The sequence below is a fragment of the Podarcis gaigeae genome (assembly GCF_964106915.1).
Source record: "Podarcis gaigeae genome assembly, chromosome: 5".
Taxonomy (NCBI): domain Eukaryota; kingdom Metazoa; phylum Chordata; class Lepidosauria; order Squamata; family Lacertidae; genus Podarcis; species Podarcis gaigeae.
In genome coordinates, this window is record NC_139681.1 from 46434875 (window position 1) to 46454074 (window position 19200).

General features: G+C 39.0%; 1 protein-coding gene across 3 annotated transcripts; it reads right to left on the reverse strand.

Moving 5' to 3' along the window:
• Positions 1–1785: 1785 nt before the first annotated feature.
• BUB3 (BUB3 mitotic checkpoint protein) lies at positions 1786–18955 on the reverse strand. 3 transcript variants are annotated; one of them, XR_014564945.1, is made up of 8 exons: positions 18810–18955; positions 15375–15569; positions 13939–14008; positions 11933–12084; positions 7888–8046; positions 6722–6899; positions 4519–6330; positions 1786–4454 (listed from the first exon to the last, which is right to left on the reverse strand). XR_014564945.1 is itself a non-coding variant. In XM_083741490.1 (8 exons), exons 2-8 carry the CDS (start codon positions 15567–15569, stop codon positions 2110–2112), a joined length of 981 nt encoding a protein of 326 aa, XP_083597616.1. In that variant the 5' UTR covers positions 18810–18955; the 3' UTR covers positions 1786–2109. The 3 variants fall into 3 exon arrangements, 2 of the variants coding, with proteins under 2 accessions (XP_083597616.1, XP_083597617.1); XM_083741490.1 differs by having other exon boundaries at positions 1786–2119; positions 6114–6330; XM_083741491.1 differs by having other exon boundaries at positions 1786–2119; positions 6110–6330.
• Positions 18956–19200: the final 245 nt, after the last annotated feature.

A 19200-nucleotide genomic window follows, 5' to 3' on the forward strand; every position in this document is an offset into this window, starting at 1 on the left:
TTGTGCAGGAGGCCTGCTGCACAAGTAGGAGACCCCAACTGGATTATCACTCATAGACTGGGCAGGCGCAAAGCTAAATGTGATCCAGCCCAATAAAAGACCAAGCTATGAAGTCTGGCCTCTCAAAGGTGTTTTGAGAGTGAAGGGAATACAGTGGTGCCCCGCAAGACGAATGCCTCGCAAGACGGAAAACTCGCTAGACGAAAGGGTTTTCCGTTTCATGAGCTGCTTCGCAAGACGAATTTCCCTATGGGCTTGCTTTGCAAGACGAAAACGTCTTGCAAGTTTGTTTCCTTTTTCTTAACACCGTTAATACAGTTGCGACTTGACTTCAAGGAGCAACTCATAGAACGCAGTGTACATAGTAGCCTTTTTTGAGGTTTTTAAAGACTTTGGTGATTTTTGAAGCTTTTCCAAAACTTATTTTGCAGCCATTTGGTAAGTTAAGCTTTTAAAACTTTTTTGGGGGGGTTTGGGTTGGGGTGTTTGGAATTCAAGGACTTGGTGTTGGGGAGGGGTTTGCAAGAATCTGGAAGCTTGTGTTTTTTTCTGCATTTTTATGATTTTCTGTGACCATTGGGCCACTCTGCTGTTTTTTTTAAAAAAAATCTAGGTTTGAATTTTGAAATGCTCTTTACAGTATGTGTGACCTTAAAGAGCACTTAATAAACTCTTGTTGTACCAAATTTGGCTTTGTTTGAACTTTTTTTTTGACCATAGGAACGCATTAATTGATTTTCAATGCATTCCTATGGGATTTCGTGCTTCGCAAGACGAAAAATTCGCTAGACGAAAAAATTCGCGGAACGAATTAATTGCGTCTTGCGAGGCACCACTGTAGTAGGTAGTCGTTTCTTTTTTAATGCTTCTGAAGTAAGACAGCTTCCAACACAGCTGCATATGAACCACGGCACAGGTACAAATACTCAGCATACTCAGTTATGAAGCAGCAATGTACTAGGCATGAATGGCTGTATGTTTCTGTTCCACGTTACTTTCACATGTGTTAATTCCAAAGTCCCTTCTATCCTCTTTCCACATCCATGTTTTGTTTATAAAGCCATGAAAATTAATTTAAATACATAATTAAATGCACATTTTGAATGTATTTTCGCAATGTCTAAACATTGTCATCTCTAAAACAGCTAGGTTCCCATCTATCAATTTACAATCCCTACCACCAGGTCTTTATAAGCTTTAATAATGTTTCACAATTGTTTTGAAGTGTTGCTGGGTGGAATGTACACAGATGACTTCTTATATGATTCGCCCTTTGATTTTATCACTTTTTTATGCTATTACTATGGAATTTAATTTATTAACTGGCTTGCTTTGTATTTATTTTTTCTTTTGCGTATTATTATCAATAAAGTTGCTTTGAGAGTTACCGAGTAGCAGAATATAAATACATTAATATGCAATAAATCATCATAGCAGTTCTCTTGCTGAATGGGGGCAAATGTCTAAAACCAGTTTATTTTTTTCTGAGAAAGAACTTCTGAAATGCTGACATCACTCTTTAATGTTGCACTACACATCTTAAATCCCCCCTTTTGCCATCTTCCCAGCCATGCTAAAGACAAATTACAATTTGCAAAGGTAAATTGCAAGCGCTGGAGACAATGTGTGCTTCTAAGGTTTTTCAAACTAAGCCTTTGGCCAGCCTAAGAGAGCTCTTATTCAACATAAAACTGAATATGTGGTTTATCCTACCATGCCCAAAAAGATAACAGATTAAAAAGTAGATGTTCCCACTGATAAATCCAAGAATTATAATAGCATTAATTTTTTTTGAAAATTGCATTTATTAAACTATTTAAACTACTATTAAATATGTACAAAAGTTCAACTAGAAAATAATATATTTCAAAGGAATCAACTAACAGAAAAGTTTATTACTGTTCAGACTGAAGAAAACAATGTTTCATGGATAAGCTAAAAATAAAAGAATGATAGAATATACTGAATGATTACACAAAACACTACTTTCTGTGAAAGCATTATTGGAAATGTATCTTCATTTAATCCAGGATTTGCTTTATGCTAGCCTTGTAACGAGCAAGTGGACGTACTTTGAAAGAGAAAATTACTGAAGCATTGTGTCGGAAGTTAAGTAGACCTGCAAAATAAAGAAGCATGTCTCAGAGAACTATCTGAATTTTCATAACATTGCAAATAAATTTTCAACAAAGTGTTCCAACTTGACATAAACCATCATACATGTCATTTCTTTGCCTTTCCAAATCTAACAATTAAAAGTCTGCAACTGGAAGCTGAAAAGCTCTAATTTAGGAGACACTATCACTTGGCACAAGTTAACTTCTATGGATTACTACAAGAATTCTTCAGTGTCTGGTTGAAGACTGGCATAAGCAACATGTCTGAAAAGCATATTAATGTTTCAGAAATTCATTTAAAGGCAGAAAGAAGTCCAAATAGATGCCTGTCTAAATGCATTGCAATTACGTTACAATTATTTTGCGAATACACAGATATGCTCTGCCTTGTCTCAGCTCATTACCGACTCAAACAATTTGCCCTTCTGGGATCAATTGTTTGCTAATAAATAATTGTTTGCAGCAACAAAATGTTATTAAGTACTATTCTTATTAGTTTTGCTTCTACATCCTGTAATAAGATTCAAAACTAACTAATTCCCAGGAGTCTAACCTTAACCTTGCTGTGTTTAACAGCCCAGGAAATGATGAACCATCTGTTTCAGAAAATAATGGACAGCCAAGAGGAAATATTGTTTAATTGAAGATTAACCTCCTCAGAAAGCAGAACGAAGCATCCCTATAATTAGCAAACACAACGCAAGGATAGAAACAGCTGAAATCAAAGTCATATGGTCAGGCCCTCAATCGACTGAAGACTGCTTCCCATGCTATAATTCTCATTAATGCAAGTAATCTGCAGGAGCACTCCCATTAACATGGTGTAATGTGGGAAGTAGTTCCAAATATCTTTTTTTTTTTAATCCCACTATACTGATTTTGGCAAGTTGCATTCATATTAGTGTAACAGATGATAGCATGGCAAAGTCAAGGCTGGGGGAAATCGACTAAAAATCTAAAATATACTTTTAAATCGTGTTTATGCCTAGAAAGTAGAACTGTGATGCCGGCTCTTAAGAATTTGAAATACCATGAGTGCTTATAGTACTCCCAGAAGCAGCACAGCAACAAATATTTACAAAAGGTCTGGTGGCATTTCCTTATGCTAAACATAAAGGAAATATCATTACTAACTGTTCTACTGTCAGTATCTCACTCCACATAGATACTCAACATAGATCAGCTGATTAAGTCTAATGTGATGAACCTGACCTAAGGTAAAAGAGGTTTGGGAAAAGGTAGCCAGTACTGCAACTCTATACAGACTTACCAGGGAGTAAGCCCCATCAAACTCAATAGGTCTTACTTCTGAGTAGACATGTTTAGGATTGCACTATTATATAATAAAGTTTTAAATAAATAAATAAATAAATAAATAAGAGTTATACAGTGAGTTTTATAAGAAAAAGTCTGCCTGGAATGCTCCTACTGGGAAAAGGAGAGGGTTGTTTTTTGTTGTTTCCTCATTTCCCCTGCATTCCTGGAAAAACTGATCCAGAGTTAAAAACTGGAAACTTTAAATAAACCTTTTGCCTTTTTTTATTAGTTTCTGTAAACACAACTTCATTAATTTGGTATTGTTCATTTTAATTCAATTTTTCATGATCACATCTTTGTTTGTCTCATACCTGCATCCTTCACCATGATGCAACACTTTGGTATACACAATTCTTCTCTACTTTATTCCTCAAAACAACCCAGAGAAGCAGATTAAAATGAGATGTGATGACTGGCCTGGACATCTCTGGCACTAGTTCAACAATAACTATTCTTGCTTGATTCTTGGATTCACCCAATGAGTCCCATCAATGGAAGCCTGTGCAAAGACTTCACTTGCACAATAGAGCTCCCCTCCCCAATGAACCCCCCAAATTGGCCTGGACAAGTTGGGAGTACCCCCAGAAATGGGGGGGGGGGTGTTGTGTCTGACAAGCTGAAATGCTTGTGTAGACAAAACACTCGCCATAGCGCAACAATTAATTCCAGCATTAATGTATAAGCCCCTCAACAGTTTTGGTTTTTTTTTAAATCTCACGAGCACAGGTACAGTTGCCAGGTTTATACCTAGATGTGCTAATAGGCCTTTTTAAAAGTGCCAAGGACACAGCATCTTCCAGGACACCCAAACCCTTTGAAGTTCTTTGTTCTGATCTCATGGGAGACACCGCTCGGCATTCCTTTGGTTTGACAGAGGCATAACCTAATACCCTCCCTGTTATGGCATCTATCTTCTGAAATTCCCATGCAAAAAGAACATTCCTTCAACACAACAAACTGTATGTCAATTACTTTCAGCTTAATTTAGCTGTACCTGATGATGCTTTACTATAAGATGCCCTGAGAACAGGCATTTGGAAAAGACAGATAATACATTTTCAAATAATTTAGAATGCCCACAAACCTTGAACACAGGGAGCCTGAATGCCCACACCAGCTTATTTGCCTGACATTATTCTGAGGCAAGTAACTGTACTCACGAGATGGGCTTAGAACAGCCACTCTTCATTGACTTCCATGAAGTCCACGCCAGTGACTCAAGAATCAGATTACGTTTAAGTAAGAAATATCCACTTTTGGGATGTTACGTGAGGCAAATTCTACATCTTAATAAGCAACCAAATGCCAAGTGTGAGAATGCCCACAATCACTCTAAGCTGCCAATTCCTTGCAGGAGGAAGCTCAAGCCACACAGAGCTTTTCCACCAACAAGAGCCACTCTGATTCCATAACAGAAGTAGTGCATGTACACAACAAGAGAAAGAAGAAGCTAGTTTAAAGAGCTAAGAATGGAGGGAGATATGTGTGTATCTCCTATACACACCTATACTACAGCAGAGGTGAGCAAAAATTAGATCAGGGGGTACTGGTAGATCTAGTGATCAGCAAGGGTTTCTGACTCCTAAAGGTTTAGCAACAAAAACATTTTCCACCTTAATAAGGGTGCTGAAATGAAAAAAATATATTAACTCTGACTGGACTTTTGTGTGAAATGTCTTTTAAGCTCAGTTCAGTTTTGGCCCTAAAAATTAATTCCTATGTTCAGAATGGACTCAGAAGCACTCTGTTCCTTAATTCTAAGTCCATGCATGCATTATTGTGTACCTAGGTCTGACTGGCAGATCATAGGGTTCCAGCAAGCAAGGAGCAGGAGTTGACCCATCCCCATGAATACTACAGCATAAAGGCCTTTTTGCATATTATCTTTCCCTACAGGCAAACGTGCTCATATCTGCTGCTCCCCACCTTCCTGAAGGCAAATACACTAATGAGAGACAGCTGTGGGGCTAGTGGGAACAGCTAATACCCACAAAGGTTCCATACACTGCAGGCATATGCGTTTTCTTAGCACTGTAATATACTCAAGTGGCAAAACTGAATGTAAGATATAAACTCCAATGTGCTGAGGGAAAGAAAATCGCAATGTATTTAGCTTTAGGCTAAATTCATTTTAGCTTTGTGCAAGCAAAACTAGTGTTTTCTTTACCAGGAAACGTGGGACAATTCTGGACATTAAAGAGTTACACATACCGTTTCAAAATTATTTTCTTATAATTTAAACCATCACTACAGCAGCTCTGCTTTGGTGTATTGTAGATGAGAAGCCTAGATCTATGTGCAGAGATTGCCAATAGTTCGAAATCTTAAAAATCCTAATATAATTAGACTCTCTCATATGTATTATCCTGAATTCTTCAACTTAATTTTAAAGCAATGAGCTGGCAATAATGCCATGACTTCATATAATAGCTCCTATTCAAGAAGAATGAGAGTTTGACATTCTTCTCCCACAAAACAAGTAGACAATTTTATCCACCAGCCGTCTATCAACCTACGGATATTGAAAGCTTGGGGAGAACAAGATAAAATCAACTCTAGTCCTACTGTCAAGCTGCACTATCTACCAGGAATCAATAATGCTATTCATGAATTTAGGAAAATTAATAAATCCTGGAATAAACGGTAGAAAAAGCTCAAATACAGGTGAAACTTACTCACTTGGGTTTTGTTTCGGCATCTGTCACTTGCCGAATATAGATACCATCTTCAGGATGTTCAACGTCATCCAATTCGTACATATATGATGATGCAATTGCAAGGGTGGTTCCATCATTACTGAAGGCTAGAGATGCTATGCTTGTAGGATAGCGGTGGAACTGACAGAGTCTCTTTTTATTGAACGGATCCCAAATATTGACAAAGCCATCGGAACCACCTAAAAATAGATTGCAAAGAGCCAAAGCAGCAGAAACGAGCATTATTGATATCTGTGCAATTAAATATAATTAAAATGTGCAAGGATATTTCAGTTATTTAATGGGAGAAGCACATGGTACAATATATAAAATATGTTCTGAATTATTGCAGAAAAATTTCACATCAAACAATCTTACCAGTTTTACAAGTATGCAAACCAGCTACAAAGTAGAAACTGTATTTTTCAGACTTTATTTTAATGATATATTTGAGAACTAAAGACAGGATACCTCAATTTCTCTAAAAGAATCACAGAATAACTGAAGCTTTTCAGATGACTGCTTAGTCAATATAACTTAAGAATTATCAACTAACAGCACTAATAAGAAAAAAATAAAGTTTCATGTTACCTGTAGCAAAAGTGTTATGGACATTGTGGAAAGAGATGGCATTGACTGGATAAATATGTTCAATATTATTCTCCTTCAATCTGTGACATTTGAAAGCATATTTCTTCTTCTGTACCTCCAAACTTGGATCCAAATACTCAACTGCAACACGGCCTTCAATAGAGCTTAACACATAGCCCTATGGGACACAGACAGAATCCTCACTTATTTCGATGACTGATCATAGGGTTTTGTTTTTTCTTTATGAACTGCTCTATGTCGATGAAACATTTATAAGATGTGCACAACCCAGTCTGTATGTCATATTTAACTATTGAGAGGCACAGGTGCACTCTGAGTCCTAAGGGTTTGTAAAAATGTCTGAGAAGATTACAAGGGGAATTACAGATTATTCTCTTAGCAGTGTGTCCTGATAAAGAATGTTGCATTCCAGTTCTGACATTTACTCTAATCAGGGCACACACTAATGCCTTTTAGAAAGTGAGAACAGATTCCAAATGAGACCTCATTGGAGGAACCCTTTTGCTTATAAATGACATCTAACAAAATTCGCTTTCATTTAATGCCTCCTCTGCATAAGACAACTCTATATCTGCTAGGTATATCTTGCTATCTGACATCAATAAAAGTATGTTAGGCTTTTCCTTTATATTTTTCCCACCTCAAGAAGAGCAGAAAATAATGGCTAAACACTACATTGAACCCCAGAGAAGGGAATGATGAGAGAAACAAAGACACGCTTGTTCTTCTGTTAATTCTCTTTGTAGCTTTGATAATCCAGGAAAGAGCCATGCCCAGCACAGAAAATGACTCCTAAGCAAATAGTTTTTTATCTAAATCCTGTAGCAGTATTTCCCAGAACACTAATTTTCTTGGCGCATGGCATTTATGCCACTCTACTGCTCCTGCATAATTCAGATCTCTGTGATAATTTTAGAATTAAATACAATATTAAAGTTCCTCTAGTTTCCAACTCCATTAACAGCTTCAAAACCTCCTTAGGAAAGCACAGCAAATATATCATTTGTTTTAGAGACAGCAATAAAATTAGCAAGACTCAAAATAAACTTTTTGAGTTAAGATAATCATAAATATCAAAAGCTGGTATAATTGAGACTATTTTTCTACAAACTTTCATTTGACATAGTGCAGCACAATTTAAATACCTGTTTGTTAGGGAATGCTCTGATGCAACGTGTCTGATATTTAAGACTTGATTCTCTTCTTTGTTGAACATAGCCCATGTTCCGCAAGTCCCACACCAAAACTCTCCGACCAGCTGTTCCCACTATCAATCTATCACCGGACACAGACAATGTATACACCTTGGAAAAAAGTTATAAAGTGGCATTATATTTTCCAGATTCAGTACTAGGATTTCTACTTTTGCAGCATAAAGGTAGAAGGAAAAAATTACCTGTTCCATTAACATGTTCAATGACAAAAGATTTTTAAAAGTAGAAGTCTAGCAGACTTAACTCTCTATGAAACACTAAAATGCATTCTACATGGACTATACAAGATTACCCATGTTAGAATACCAAAATTTTACATACTAAGCCTTGCTATAGAGATGCAATTTTTCTTGTTTGTCCTCCTTGTGTCTATCTTGTTCCTGCTAAGAATTCTCCATCCTCAAAGGGAGACTATTCTTTTCCCAACCAACCTACAAACCTACAAAGCTAATTCTACCCTTTAAGTTATAACAAGGTCCTTGCCAATTCATCTAACCCCAGCTTTCACAAATCCTCAGTAACTATAGTTAGCACAAACTATGGATTGCATATACATTTATAATCATACTTGTGGTTTGGAGCTAACTATTGTTAGTAAAAAGGTAAAGGTAAAGGTACCCCTGCCCGTACAGGCCAGTCTTGACAGACTCTAGGGTTGTGCACTCATCTCACTCTAGAGGCTGGGAGCCAGCGCTGTTCGCAGACACTTCCGAGTCACGTGGCCAGCGTGACGAAGCTGCTCTGGTGAACCGGCACCAGAGCAGCACACGGAAACGCCGTTTACCTTCCCGCTATAAAGTGGTACCTATTTATCTACTTGCACTTAAGGGTGCTTTCGAACTGCTAGGTGGGCAGGAGCTGGGACCGAACGATGGGAGCTCACCCCGCCGCGGGGATTCGAACCGCCGACCATGCGATCGGCAAGTCCTAGGCACTGAGGTTTTACCCACAGCGCCACCCGCGTCCCTAACTATTGTTAGTACATACACACAATTTTTTTTAAAAAAAAACCCAGGTTCATATGTAATGTTGTTAGGCTCTGAAAGCAAAAAGTGAATTTAAATTCTTTAAATAAAATGTGGGGGGGGATGGGGAAGAGCCATCTGCAAGAAGTAAGGCGAGATAGTGCTCAAGCTCATAGATTACTCTCAATCTCTTATCCATGGTTAGCAGATCAAGCATCATTACATCTGTGTCATGATTACATAATTTTAAAGAAACAGTCTATTGTTTCAGAAAACAATAACCTACCTGTCAATTACACACAGAGAGAAAAATTTGCTGGTAGGAACATCAAAAATATATTAAACTGAACACTCAACTGTTTATTTACTCTTGCCATTTCAGCATGCATAACTAACCGCTAAAAAAAAATAATGGTTGTGATAAACTAGAAAATGTTGCTTAAATCAGTTTAAACTAAAAACAAAAGTTGTGTAACTAAGCAATTAATCTGTTATCAGGTAAAGTAACAGCTACTAGTTACATATTAGATATTTCAACTTTACCTTTCTAAAAAGATACATACTATACATGTTTTCATTCCATATGCTTAACGTGGTGGATCTGGTACAGTGGTGCCTCGCTAGACGAAAAGAATTCGTTCCGCGATTCTCTTCGTCTAGCGGTTTTTTCGTCTTGCGAAGCAAGCCCATTGACAGCTTAGCGGATTAGCGGCTTAAGAAAAAGGGCGAAAAAAGCGAAAAAACCCGCGGGGGGATGCAAGATTTTTTTCGTCTTGCGAAGCAACCCCATAGGGAAATTCGTTTTGCGAAGCGCCTCCAAAACGGAAAACCCTTTCGTCTAGCGGGTTTTTCGTCTTGCGGGGCACCACTGTATCTAATTACAGATCCTTCATTTATACTAGGACTAACAGAACGTAAACAGAATGCACGGCTACTGATTAGTTTCCGGGCCCAATTCAAAGTGCTGGTTTTGACCTTAAAAGGCTCAGGACTGCAATACCTCAAGGACCGCCTCTTTCCATATGAACCTACCCGGACCCTGAGATCATCTTCTGAGGCCTTTCTTCGTGTGCCTTCTCCTAGAGGTCCAGAGGGTGGCAACACAAGAATGGGCCTTCTCTGCAGTGGCTCCCTGTCTGTGGAATGCTCTCCCCAGGGAAACTCACATGACACCTTCATTATACACCTTTCGGCGCCAAGCAAAAACATTCCTTTTTAACCAGGCCTTTGGTTGATTTGATTGACATCCTATGTCCTTTTAAAATGTGGGTTAGGTTGTTTTTATTTTGATTATATATTTTGTGGTTTTATATTTTGATTTTGTTCTGTGAACTGCCTTGAGACCTCTGGGTATAGGGCAGTATAAAAATTCAATAAATTATTATTATTATTGATGAATTGTCAATGGCTCAAACAACAGTGACGCAAAGCAAATTACTATACAAGAATGCATACAGTATAAAATGTGATAACACAAAAACAATGTTATGGAAAATTATATACAGGAAAAACTGCATTAGGAGTGTTAACTACCTTAAATCTCCTTTACAGACTGGTGTCATACCTGTGAAGTATTCTTTACAGCTCCCCATAGCCATAAATCAAATGAAACCAATATCATGAAATAGGCTAGGTATACACATTTATCAGAGATACTATTTTAAAAAGTGACATAATGAACCTTGCTATACCAATAAGAAGTTTGATTCAGTGTGACTGTCTATTATATGGCATTCTGCGAGTGATTCATCACAGTTTTCTACATGCTACATGCAACCATAAATCACAAGTAAAAAACAACACATTTTTATCCTGATCAAAGATCTTGCCAATAGATTCAGATTATGTAGTACCCACATTACTGGGCTATTTAGACACGATGTGGTCCAGACTGACAGCTCACCATTGTGATTAGAAAGTATTTAAAGTAATGACAAAAACTAAAAGGTTTTACATTTGCATGTATCTGCCTATGAAAATGAAGACTGGCAAGAGATCATAAATAATAATTTAAATACTGTTAATACAACTGCTGTTTAGTGGGCTAAAGAAGTTAAAGCCTCATCTCATCCATTTATCAAAACATGCAGCTATTCATACCATAAGGCTGCACTAAGATGTTAAAATAAAAGTTGCACCGTTCAAGTTACTCTTAAATGCATAACTCAAGGTTTATTGTTGGCCGGAACTTTATCCCATCACTTTGTTTACAGTACTTATAAGCCAAAGTTACAGCAGGCAGCAAATCAGCTGCTTGGACCTTACTCATGGACCCTGAATAAGAAGCTGAAAGAAATCAAGCTGTGACAGTCAAAATTTCCTGTTTACATTGGCATAAATGGATACCATACCATAAATGGATGGCATAAATAAAGCCCTTCCTATATTAGTATATTGGCACAATATAACATAGGCAATACTACCAGCTGGGTTTCTGGAATATAGCTTTAGCAAAAGAATCTCCCTATTATACACAGGTCTTATCCTGGTTTGTTAATTAACAATGGTTTCTAAAAACCAGTTTACTAAAGATTGAGCAATGGGAAAAAGCAGTTTAGAAACAAAAGAGGACTAAAGCTTTAAACCTTGTCCCTTTGTGGGAGGAGCACAGAAGTCTTAGGTTTGTGGGGCTCAAGCCCTTAACAACAAACCATGATTTTGTGTTATGTCTGAAGAGTGTCATTATATTTTCCTGGTGTAGCTAAGCTTGCATTAATTACTGAGAATAACTAAAGAGTTAACTTTGTATTTTTCTGGTATTTAAGTAGTACTTGTTAATCATGCAAAAACTCACTTAGGTCTGTAATTTTACTCTCATTAATAGTGTTTATAAATTTTTAATGCAAACAATGAACTGATCTGAAAGATATTAATACTTTAATTGCTCAAATGTATTCCTTAACCACATAAAAAATACAAGTCTACTAGAAAAAGAGCCCCAGTGAACTTAACAGGGCTTACTTCTGAGTAGGCACGCAAAGTATTGTATTGTAAATTGCTTAAATACAAACCTTTTCAGGCTGAGAAAATGTTCCCGCATTACAAGGTGTTCTCGGATCCCATAACTTGACCGTTTGATCCCAACTTCCTGTAACCATTACATTCACCTCTGGACAATATTCAACGCATCGGATAGGAGCATCATGGGTGCCAACAAGATTGTCTATTTTTTTAAAAAAGATTAGTAATAATCTGAACACATAGTTGCACTATATTTTTGATAATCAAATTTAATAAAAAGGACAAAACAATATTCATACAGAGTTAACAGGGTCTGATATACCATTCACTAATGTATGTGCATGCTGGGACATCTTTCAAAAGACGCTTGATCCTCTAATCTTCTCAACAGACATACACTTCTGAAGTGTTAAATGTAGACTAATAGATATCAACTCAGTATTTCAAAGAAGCTTAAGGGGGGTGTTGGTACCCATGCAGAGATTTTCAAATGAACAAAAGAGATTTGTGCACCTAACTCTGTTGGGGTCCTCTGAAAATCCTAGTCATGAATGGTGTGTTTGAAAGATCTAATAGTAGGTGAATGTAGCATGACCACATTAGTTCATGCCTTTGCCACTTGTGAGTAATTAGGCACTTTCAGCAAAACTGTCAATAAACCTTTATTCCACAGCATCATCCATTTTAGCAATGTATCCTGTAGTATTAAACTGTTTTAGAAGCTTTTAAAGTGATGCTGAATACTAATCCTGTAATACTTCAGATTCTTTCTCCAACTTAGGAAAGAAATCAGTACTTTTTTTAATCCTCTAGAATTTATTCTAAATAGCTTTCTCCTCCAAACCCAATTCTCCAGTATCTTTCAAGACATCAAGCAACCACTGCCTGGAAACTTCTTATCCATTTACAATGTCACAGCATCTAATTCCATCCTCTACAATGATGAAAAGCAGCTTTCCTGACATTCAGTTACTCTGCTTCCAAACAACTAGGTGTCTGATCCTATTATCCCTGCATCAATTACAATGACTATTTATCAATATTGTAGGGTATTTTGTAAAGGGGGTGGATGTTAAATGTCCTCTTATCAAGTCAGAACGTGCAATCATACTCACACCTTAAAATCTCACTCAACAGATGTCCCCCAGATTTCTCTACTACCCCCAAAAAAGTATAATAACAGTTTAAGGATTTCATATTTAGAACCATAGAATTGTAGAGTTGGATGGGACCACAAGGGTCATCTAGTCCAACCCACTGCAATGCAGGAATCTTTTGCCCAACATGGGGCTCAAACCCATGACTCTGAGATTAAACGTCTCACAGCTCTACCGACTGAGCTATCCATTTAAAGCATTTCCCCCATTGTCTCTTAAATCAATTCAAGCCCTGCACATTACTCTATGAACTCAGAGTTCATATGCACATGTATGCGGAATAATGCCCTTCTGCCAAAATCTCAGGCAAGTCTAAACGACTGTAAAAACAAAGTTGGTGTTAAACGGCCCATAAATACATTTCTAAAGGGAAAATAACAAGTGAAACTATCAAGGATAGAAAAAGTACTGTATAGAACAAGGTCATACAAGCAATATTGACAGTTTCGCTTCCTCAACACTCAAGACTAGAACTGTAAATAAAACAAAAAGATTGTTTTTAAATAAAAATGTACCACCCTGCAAATATTTTATATACTCAGTTAAAGACAAAATACCACAAGGTTCTTAGCATGGAATACTCTTTCCTTAGCCTAAAAATCTGCATTGACTTATAAAACTTTAAATGCACTAAATAAAATCAAGAGCAACACTATACAGAAATAAATGGAAGTTACAGAAAGTGCAGATATAAAACCAAATGACATAGTAAATATGAACTGTACAGAAAAGAAACACATTTAATTTGTACTTTAATGCTGTCTGTATTTATACCATAAGAATTCCAGTCATAATACTTTTCTATTTCACGACACTATTTTCAGTGAATTAATCTACTGTTGAAACAATCTATTTTCTCCTACTTCTGCAGATTCTACTATACCTATAAATTAGCTTACCTTGATCAGTGTTCAAGTCATGCATTTTTAACTGCCGATCCAATCCTCCACTCCAGGCATGTGTAGGGTCCTTCAAGAGAAGAAAGTTGTTCACTTATGTTCTATATCTGTACTCCAAGGAACCAACAAATATTTGATAAAGGCATTATTTTTGCTTTAAAAAGTCTTATCCAACAGTGTCAGCAAGGGATCGACAAACCATGACCCTTTCAAACTCATACATATAAGAATTTGGGATGGCACTGCTCTCCTACTGGCTACATACCCATTTTATTTTATTTCCACAAGAGAACAGGGCAATTGAATGACAACAGTAGCACTACAGCCAAAGGTCACCCACAATGGTTACTATAACTGTGGGAAGAATTTGAACCCCACCCCTGTGCAAGTGGCTTCGGCTCCTTCACTGGGGCAAAGGCTACGCACAAAATTATGAAACTGAAGATTAGAAAATAAATTCTGTTATTAAATGTGTTTGACAATGCTAATGTGATATTGCTTCCAAAATAATTAATGTTGATGAAATCCTGCAGCATAACTATTATATAGGAATGAAATACTATACTTGACTAGGCAACAAAAAGATCAAAAGACAGTGGATGACATCCAGTGATGTCCACCCAATTGTGCAGCGGACTTCTGCTCATGGAACAAAATGCCCCATTTTTGAGTATTATCACTACCACCACATTCTCTTCCAGTAGGTTGGCAGACCCTCCAAAGATGATATTGGAGATATTCAGGGGGCTACAGAGTGGAGGACAAAGCAGAAGTAACGTATGAACCGAAGACCACTGATACAACACAATTTTACTGGTTTCCCAATTTTCCATACAGGCTTACAATAAAAATACATAGTTTTAAAAGCAGAGCTGTCAATCAATTGAACAATTCTGTTCGGCCATCTGTCTTAACCAATTAAAATTAAATATTAACCTGTTAAACTGGCTTATTACTAAAAACCTCAGTAAGGGTACCTTTAAAAAAAATGATGAAGATAACCTGTATTTTTAAAGGTTTTTGCTGGTTGTTGGAGAGCAAGACTATCTTTAGCATTCTTTTTTTCATTCCCCATTACAACAAAACATCAGGCCCACACAAGCATCAAAACAAGCTTAACTTACTTAACTTAAGGCATACTTAACTTATAGCTCAATTATTAATAAAAGGCCAGGACAGAGAAGCCCATGTGCAATTGCAAAGTGTTTCTGAGCACAGAAAGGGTGGTGGGTTGCTCCAGAGGGCCTCCCAGTCTTCAAGAGGCAGTTTCTTGTCAGATGGGAGGAGCTGAAAACCCTGTGTGTGCAAAACACTGTGCATGGCACTTTGGAATCCAGCCTAAAGGCTTCAGTAACCTACTAAGTAAGTCAATTACACCTTGCATTCCCTTCTTATAACTTCAATAGTAAAAACACAAAGTAGTAAAAAAGACTTACATAAAAAGCACAGTCAAGTACAGCTCCTGTATGTTGATACTTGAGTCTCATGGTGTTGGCAGGAACATCATACAATCGAACAGAAGTGTCCCAAGATGAAACAAGCAGAAACTGAGATGTGTTAGGACTAAATTTCACTGATGAGATTCCATCTTCCGGTGGTTGGTTCAACTTAAATTCATTTGACCCGGTCATCTGAATAAGATAATACAAAAGTAATCTATAGATTATTATTTTTTTCTATATTATCTTTGGTAGATTTTAGAGAGAAATTACATCAACAAGAAAAGCCTGCTGGATGGGCCACTGGAACTTCTGCTCCAGAACTCTGTTGTCAATATGCAATATGCTGATGACACCCAGCTTTATCTGTTGATGGACGGCCATCCTGACTCAGCCCAGGACACACTGACCAGATGTTTGGAAGCTGTGGCTGGATGGCTGCGTGGGAGCCAGTTAAGTCAAATCCTTCGAAGACAGAGGTCCTCTGGCTGGGTCGGGACGACATGGGGTTGGGGGGGCCAACTCCCATCTCTTGCGGGGGCTCAATTAGTGCCAGCGCCTTCCGTCAGGAGTCTGGGTGTAACCTTTGACGCCTCCCTCTCTATGGAGGTGCAGGCTGCAGCTACAGCAAAGGTGGCATTTTTCCACCTTCGCCGTGCTAATCAGCTGGTCCCTTACCTTTCTCGCCCTGATCTAGCCACAGTGATCCAGGTGACGGTCACCTCCAGGCTCGATTATTGTAGCACGCTCTACGCAGGGCTGCCCTTGAAGCTGACCCAGAAACTCCAGCGGGTGCAGAATGTGAGGCTCCTTATGGAGTCCTTGCCACGGGACCACATTCATCCAGTGCTATACCAGCTGCACTGGCTCCCAGTGGAGTACAGGGTCAGGTTTAAGGTGCTGCTTTTAACCTTTAAAGCCCTATACAGCCTCGGACCCTCATACTGACGGGACCGCCTCTCCTGGTATGCCCCATGAAGGACCTTACAGTCTGAAAATAAAAGTATCTTGGAGGTCCCAGGCCTCAAGGAGGTTAAACTGGCCTAAACCAGGGCCAAGACCTTTTCGGCTTTGGCCCCAGCCTTGTGGAACCCTCTATCGCAGGAGACCAGGACCCTGCAGGACTTGACATCCTTCCACAGGCCCTGCAAGACAGAGCTGTTCTGCATGGCCTTCAATCCGGGCACAGTTTGACCCCCCCTCTATGGGACTCTGTAAGTTACCTCTTTAGCCCTTTTATTGGCTCATGTGGGACCAACACAGATAGCTGGCCCTGATGAATACTTGATGAATACTTGAGGTTCCCAACCGCTATAGTTGTAATTTGTGGACAATCATTTAATTTTATCCTGATTCTAATTTTTATGCTGTATTTTAATCAATTGTCTGATTGTGTTTTAATGTATTTGATATTTGATGTTAGCCGCCTGGAGCCTGGTGTTGGCCAGGGAGGGCGGGGTATAAATAAAAATCTACTTACTTCTTACTTACTTACAAGTACAGTCATACCTTGGCTCCCGGACACCTTGGGAGTCAAACATTCTGGCTCCCATCCCTTTCGGAACTTGAAATATGGGTACCCCCAACAAAAAAATTAAAATTCGGCTTTGTAATTTGTAATTTATGTGATTTTATTTTATTTTATTGGTCTGTTAATAAAAATTATTTTTTAAAAAACAACAACATTCTGGCTCCTGAATGATTGAAAACCGGAAGTGAGTGTTCCAGTTTTCAAACATTCAGTTGGAAGCCGAATGTCCAATGGGACTTCTGCAGCTTCCGATTGGCTGCAGGAGCTTCCTACAGCCAATCAGAAGCCAAGCTTTGGTTTTTGAACGTTTTGGAAGTCGAATATCTGGCAAATTACTGAGCAGCCTGTAATGTAACATGTTATGGGGGGAGAGAGAAAAGCAATATCTCCATAACAGTAGAAATGTGGCCCAAAAAGAAAGGTGGGAGAAGCAGCATTGGCAAGTTCTGCTCTTGTACATTGCTTATGCACAGGCTATTTTGGCTCTGAGTCGTGAAGGCCGTTCCCTGCAAGGCCCTTTCCACCTGGCCTAGGGAGCGGGGCCCAGACTCACCCAGCCCTACCAAAGAGGCTCCTGGTGAAACCAGAGGGACATCGCTGTGCCTGACAACAAACCCTAATTATTGTTTCTTTTGCCCCATCTTTCTATGCCTGCCAAACAGCTGTGTCATGCTTATGATAATATTTTATTCTCTTGTTAATTATGCTGTTTTAAATGTGCATTTTATATTTGACTTCACTTTGCAATGATTTTTTTGTTAACTTTGTGTTAAATATGTATTCTTCAGCTGACCTCCTTTGTAATGTTTTATTCTGAAATCTTTCAGATAATATTTTAGTCTTCTGATAATTATGTTTCTTTGACTGTATACTTTATATTTGACTTTCTTCAGAAATGTTTGATTTTGGATTGTTTTATTGATGTTTTAATATGCTGTAAACCGCTTAGAGATTTTTCTTAAAAATATAAAGTGGCATAGAAATGAAATGAATAATAATCAAATAACAGCATATGAAGAAATCAATGTGCTAGTATAACTGATTCCATATTATACAATGTATCTAATACCCTTGTGTTAGTTCCAACTGCATCTCTAAAAATGTACACCAGGAATGTGAGCATTTCCCTCTCACAGAAGTACTCTCAGGTTAAACCACTGCTTGTTTTCCCATATCAAAGTTCCACGATCATGGGATTACACAAATTCCTAGAGAATATGGCCCTCATAGTCATGGGAGCCATATCAGAACCACCAGCTGAGATCCTAGGTACCAGTTGCTAGGGAGCGAGAGTCACAGAGGGCCATAGATGTCAACTTTTCCCTTTTCTTGCGAGGAATCCTATTTGGAATAAGGGAATTTCCCTTAAAAAAGGGAAAACGTTGACAGCTATGCAGAGTGCCACTGCTTGCAATGGCATCTTGTTATCTTAGAATCCTGCTTCTTACAAGACTGACCACTGGCCTGATCCAGCAAAGCTCTGGTTTTGTCTTTAACTTATCATTTCAACGAGCCTCGGTCTTTACAGCACAAAACCTTACCCCCTTGTTATTAAATGTTTGACCCCAGAAGCGACGAAGGAACCTTGAGGAACAACCTCGAGTATGGGGGCGGAGGGAGAATTCTTCATAGGATGCCCCCTGCTTATTATTCCTTAACCATATGTTATTCCTTATGGGATGCCTGCACCCCCTCCCCCACCCCAATTTCTCAGAAAGGGAAGAAGGCAGCAAGGGCGCGCGGGCATGACACGGGGGGGGGGTGTAATGGGCGTGGCCTGGAAGGAGGACGCGCAGCCCCGCTTCCCTCCGAGGGTTTGGAGAGGCAATGGCCGAGAGGGAGTCCCTCAGGTGGGCGGGGGTGGGGAACGACAACAACAACAACAGGGGCGCCCCTATTACCTTGTCCTCCAGTTTTCCGACGAGGCCTCTCTCTCTTTCACACGCACCAACCGTCTTCCTCCTCTCACCACGCGCGCGCGCCTCGAATACCGAGCCAACTCCCAACAGCCCCAGCTCCGGCGACCGCCTCGGCCGGCGATTGGTTAGTTTAAAATGACTGAACGGCTCACGTACGGACGCACGCACGCCCGGCATGCTCCGCGAGGCAGCGTTTTGTAGCGTCGACTACAACGCCCAGCATGCAACGGGCTCCAAGTTACCCTTCCGCTGCTGCCCCCCCCATCTCTGCCTACAGAAGCCCATCTGCTTCTTTGAGTCTTCCTTCTTTCTTACGCGCCCCTCTCCGGGGCAAACCCTTGCGCTCCTTTCGCCACGGAGAGGCCTTTGGCGC

What these genes read in the sequence shown, in the direction of transcription:
- BUB3 (XM_083741490.1), bottom strand. Translation starts at nt 15,569, where the DNA reads ATGACCGGGTCAAATGAATTTAAGTTGAACCAACCACCGGAAGATGGA. An exon ending in TGACTTGAACACTGATCAAG is followed by an intron (nt 12,085 to 13,938) that starts GTAAGCTAATTT and finishes TTAAAAAAATAG; the next exon opens with ACAATCTTGTTGGCACCCAT. An exon ending in CATTTTCTCAGCCTGAAAAG is followed by an intron (nt 8,047 to 11,932) that starts GTTTGTATTTAA and finishes CTTTTTTCCAAG; the next exon opens with GTGTATACATTGTCTGTGTC.